At 44.2% G+C, this 5,298-nt stretch overlaps 1 protein-coding gene across 1 annotated transcript; it reads left to right on the forward strand.

The window, feature by feature from the left end:
• The first annotated feature begins 777 nt into the window (after positions 1 to 777).
• On the forward strand, positions 778 to 4,710 carry DDA1 (DET1 and DDB1 associated 1). The gene is made up of 6 exons (XM_009639486.2): positions 778 to 831; positions 1,006 to 1,086; positions 1,569 to 1,620; positions 1,956 to 2,017; positions 2,989 to 3,031; positions 3,690 to 4,710. Exons 1-6 carry the CDS (start codon positions 778 to 780, stop codon positions 3,782 to 3,784), a joined length of 387 nt encoding a protein of 128 aa, XP_009637781.2. The 3' UTR covers positions 3,785 to 4,710.
• Positions 4,711 to 5,298: the final 588 nt, after the last annotated feature.

Genomic DNA, 5,298 nt, shown 5'->3' on the forward strand with positions numbered 1-5,298 from the left:
ATCTTGCATTTACTCCCCGTTTTCTCTTTACTTTTATGACGTTGCTGGGCATCTTCTTTTCTCTCTGCTGGGAGGAGAGAGGCTCCAACACACTTTTAAGTTCGGTTTTCTCCTGCTCCTGTAATGTTCTCTTCCCGCCCTCCTTTTTCACTTTGGAGAAGGAAGTTCCTGTTTCATGCTGCTACAGCTTAATTAAACTGGGAGGGATCTGCAGGGTTCCTGTGGCTGTTTAGCAAACAGTTTTGCTGGCCTGCGTGATCAACAGGTTTGTTACGAGGGGGGATCTGACCACTTCCATCAATGCTTGTGATTTTTTTTTTTGATTTTTTTTTTATTTATTTATTTACCAGTAGCCTTGGCACATGTAGGGATGTGATCCTTCAAGAGAAGAAGAAAGTTGGGCCGGGCTGATAAGCCTGTGATAAGGATTGGGCTTTTGAGGCCACATAGGCTTTCATTGCTCTATGGAACCAGCCTTGGTCTGTGACAAAGAATGTTAACTGGGAAAGCAGAAGAGCAACTGGTTTGATATGGTGTAATATTCAAGGACTTCAGGCATCAGTGTAGCTGTGGCAAAGTTTCTCGTGCGACGTCGTGATTTGGGCTGATAAATTACTGTGAACTCTGGTCTGCTACGTCAGCGGTGTTTGCGTGGTGCAAATCTTCCTTCCGTCAGAGCTCATGTAGTTGGCCACGTACCTCTTTTTTATCACCTAGATGCCAAAAGGTGCTTAATTAGCAGCTTTGTAACTGGACTTGGTGGATATAATGGGCGAAATGCAGAAGCTGGGGGTTGGCTTACTTTACAAAGCCACTTTGGGTCAGGATTCGGTATCCAACAGCCATCTCGCTAGCTGGGCCCTGGCAGCATCTTCCAGTTCCTGCAGTTGTTTATCTTAATGACCCAAGCGGCTCCTTTGAGAATCAGCACAAAGCAAACAGCAGACAGAATGTCACTCCTTCATTCCTCACCTACTCCTTTGTTTGCATTCTGTGTCTTTTTAGGCAGATTTTTTGAAAGGATTACCGGTCTACAACAAAAGCAACTTCAGCAGATTCCATGCGGATTCTGTATGTAAAGCATCAGTAAGTATTGCCACATCCTGGTGCTTTGGGGGAAAGTTTTCTTGCACGGCTGAAAGGATGCTAGAGTGAAATAAACTTGAAACTAGTATTTTTTTTTTCTTAAAAAAAAAAAAAAATTATGTATGATCACAGCTGATAGTTCATGAGTTGAGATTGGCAAGGAAAACTTCCTGCCTGCTTTGGTGAGGAATGTGTCATTGCATCAGCCAAACCACATCCGTGGTGCTTGCTTTATACGTGTGTGTGTATATACATGTCCTTTAGTAATAGCCTTATGCCCTGAAGAACACGTGAAAAATGGACCTGCTTCTCAACATGTGTGTTAAAAAGCTGTAGCCATGCAGTGTCACATAACAGGGCAGAATATCACAGTGCAGTTGTAGCCTGCGTTAATGAGGGCCTTTTGGTTGCTTTAGCTGTGGTTGGGTTAAAAATCGCCTTTTTGCTGTCCCTGTTCTGTAACTGGCCTAATTCTTCTACAGAATAGAAGACCATCGGTATATCTTCCCACGAGAGAATATCCATCTGAACAAAGTAAGTCCGCCCCGCTACTGTTTGAGTTTTTAAATAACTTTATTCTGTTCTAATATTTAAAATCTGGCATATGCGTAATCTCCCTTATTTCAAACTCCAGACCAGGTGACATTATTGAACTGCCACCACAGTAATTAGCAGTGTACATCTAGTTACTGCTTTTTGTGCTTTTCCTTTGTCCTTACTAAGTAATTGCTGTTCCTGCATACTGTCCTTTAATTAAAAAGGATCATGCTTAGTACGTGAAGTAATGTGGTGGTTACTGCACCGTTTTAAAAGTCATCTTTAAAATGACCTCTGTTTGTTTCTCTCTCTTTTTTTTTTTTTTTTGGCAGTCATAGTAACAGAAAAGACAAATATCCTTTTGCGTTATTTACATCAGCAGTGGGACAAAAAGGTATGGTTGTGTTTTCTTAATACTAACGCTTTGTTTTGTTTTGCTGACTTGGGCTAATTGAGCAGAATATTGTTCACAGTCCAGATATCAGAAATGAATTAAAAGAAAGTACGAACTGCACTTCAGCAAAGGGTAGTGTAAGAACAAGTAACTTTTTCTTCCCTTTCAATTTAACATTAACTCAGTGTTTAGTCTAGAATTTGGGAGACTGCAGTTACATTTTCTAGTTACTGCTGTTTTCCTTTGTGACCTTGGCAGATTGGTCACCCTGTGCCTCAGTGTGTGCTGCACAGCTAGGGTAAAGCTGCTCTCTCCTCCTAGGATTTTAGGAGAAGGCAGGCGAGACTGTGCAGAATGTGAATGCCCTGATGAGGCTGTGTAAGTACCTCAGGTGCAGAATCTGAGTTCTCATATGAGGAACACGCAGATTAGCACGCTCTAGCGAGCGTTTGAGACTAGGAAGCGGGGATACCTGGGCTGGGAGTGCTCGGAGCAAGGCGATGCCTTAGGAGTGGAGATGTCGAAGCAGTGAGTGTCATCATGGGAAGAGCAGAGGTTGCTGAAGAACATGGAGAGAGGCAAAATAAGGAACCTTGAAGCTGAAAAGAAAGTATTTGTATGTGACAGAAGGCTTTGGGAGATTTTGATAAGTTCAGGGACTGACTCAGAGCAGTGGGAAAGAGGATCTTACTCACGTTTATGCTGTATTTGGGATCTATAAATAAAAGGTGCTGACATCAACAATTGGTGTTTTAATCCCACCCTCAAATTTGAAGAACAATCTAGAAGTGGCACCTTTCAACTTTGGGCAAAATCCTCTCCAGTGTTTGTTCCGGTGTGTCCTTTAGGTCATCACAGTGCTATATTCCATCCGAAAACTTTTACAAACCAGAAACTGTTCTACCGACTCTTCCTCCCACCAGAACCTAGGGCTTCGGAGAGTTTCACTGTGGCTTTCTCTGTCCCAACAGAACGCAGCAAAGAAGAGAGATCAAGAGCAGGTGGAAATAGAAGGTGAGAATTCGGCACCACCACGGAAAATCGCTCGGACAGACAGCCAGGATATGAACGAGGACACTTAAACTCTTGGCTTTCTCTTCTACTACTTTGCAGGCGCTTCCTGTTTTGTCTCAAAGTGTGTAAATTTTGCCCCTTGCCCCCATCTCTCACCCCTCCACTATGCAGCCCAAACCACTTCTGACTTCATAGGAGCCAATGTATTTATTTTTTTTTTCTTTCCCCCTCTCCATTTTTTATTTATGCCGTAAAACTTACGGAGCAGTGGTGGAACAATTCAGTAAATGATGTAGTATAACCTTAGGTTCCTCCTTTCTAAAAATATACACTGTCACTTTCAAAGGTTTTGTTGAATCTGTTACCTAATCAACCAGCTCTAGCTGTGGGAGCCTGGGTGGGGTACACGGGTTGTTCCAAACCCTTTGGTGGTGCAGGCTTTCTGATTCATGTACCCATTGACATATTACAAGTGGTTAACTCTTCTTTGGATGTGCCCGGCCCAGCCGTAAGTGTGGGGCCTCACTCTTTTTCACAAATATTCTGCAAGTGGCACTGCACTAACAAAATTCTGGGTGTCATTTAGGGTTATGTTGGTCTTAGCAAACGTGTTGTCAACTTGATATCTCAGTTGTATTCTTTTGGTCTGTTCTGTAAGGGCCACGGTCGTTTGGCAGCGTACATTCTCACGCATCAGTGGTCATGGAGAATTCAAGTGAAGGGTGTGTTGCTTTTGTTGCTCTTAAATTCTAACCGTCTCTTGGTCTTGAACGGACTGAAATGTGCAACTTCTCCGTTGGAATAAAAGGATACTCTTACCCTGTTCTGAGTTTTTGATCAACAGTGTATTTAAGCAACAGCTGATGGAACGGAGTTGGGTAGGCACCCTGCAGGCAGCGCGTGGCTGGATGAGCCTGGGAGCACCTTGGCAACAAGATCTACTCTGTCTCAACTGCTGGCTCTGAATAATGGTACGTTGTATTTTCCTGCGATATCGGCATGTCTGGAATGGAGTCCAGGACTTGGAGTTGACCAAAATGTGAGCTTCCATGGTCTCTGATGAAGACCGATCTCTTTGGGACTGTGACAGTTCAGTGCCTGTTGCCTGTAACCCTTCACTGACTCTTCAGAAAGAGCCAAAATGGAGACCTGTACGTCGTCTAGGTGGATTCAGAGGTGCAGAGACTAAAAGGAAATGAGCATCGTCACCTGAAGGGGACAGGAAAGGTGTAGCTTAGTAATGATGTCGTGTCTGCTTTCACGTAAGAAGCTGACTTCACACTGTGTTAGTTCAAATTGTTGCATTTATAGCTGTGTGTTTTCCTTGTTCACAAATCCTAAACACCGATTCAAGAAATCGCACGAACCTTTTTCTAGAGATCCTGGATAAGCCTCGTTCCGAGCGGCTGCCGCGGCCCCGAGCTTTGAGGGTTTCTGCTGTCCCCTTCTCCGCAGCGTCCCTGTCCCACCGGGGATGCCACGCGTTCAGGTTTTGGGGGCGAAGGGAACGCGAAGGGAGATCAACTGTTGCAGACGACTGTATGTTGCAAGGCAGAACCTTAGGAAGAGCAGGGCACAGCTCCCGTTGCGTTTTTAAATGTACGTTAGGCACCGAGTTTCTGATGCAGTGAGTGAATTTAACGCTGAGTAGTTTAGAACTTTGTATCTGCCTCAAAAAACCTTTTTGCCATGGCGGTAACCTCCAAATTACTGGAACGTTGTTGAAAATGCCAACTGTGTTGGTGAAGATAAAATATACTTGGATTTCCGTGTGATTTACTGGCGATTGCAAGAGGACTCCTCCCCGAGTTCTGCTGTCAAAAAGCGCTTGTGTGCACAGTGCAAGGTGTTGACTGAAGACGCCGTTAGCGTTCGGCCTCGCAGGGTTTATCTGGGGCTGAAACTGAAGAATCCTTTGACGAGCTGTGAGATACCAAAAGAGGAAACGAAATGTGCAGCTGGTGGTGAAGTGTGACCAATTTGTGTGTTTAGCAAAGCTTGAGAGCTGCAGCCTTGCGGTGATGTTTGTACAGTGCTTTAAAGTTGTAAAATGCTGTATAATTCCTGAATGATACGGCAAGGTTTGAGCTTTGCTGACTTCTCTGCTAGACAGAGTGATGTACTATTAAAGAGAGTTGGCAGTTCCTTCCTGTTGTAAACCCCCGTCTTTGTTCCCTCCGTGTCTTTTACAAACGATCTTACTGGCGACGGGAGCCTTTGCAATATTTCGGATGGTTTTAGGAGGTTAACGACAGTTGCCTTTTTTT

Source organism: Egretta garzetta, unplaced genomic scaffold (assembly GCF_000687185.1).
Source record: "Egretta garzetta isolate BGI_Z169 unplaced genomic scaffold, ASM68718v1 scaffold1450, whole genome shotgun sequence".
NCBI classification, from domain to species: Eukaryota; Metazoa; Chordata; class Aves; order Pelecaniformes; family Ardeidae; genus Egretta; species Egretta garzetta.

Bases quoted from the DNA above. Each gene is read 5' to 3' on its own strand.
- DDA1 (XM_009639486.2), top strand. From the start codon at position 778: ATGCAGAAGCTGGGGGTTGGCTTACTTTACAAAGCCACTTTGGGTCAG. The intron at 1,621-1,955 runs GTAAGTCCGCCC...TTTTTTTGGCAG, and splicing joins AGAATATCCATCTGAACAAA to TCATAGTAACAGAAAAGACA. The intron at 2,018-2,988 runs GTATGGTTGTGT...CTGTCCCAACAG, and splicing joins ATCAGCAGTGGGACAAAAAG to AACGCAGCAAAGAAGAGAGA.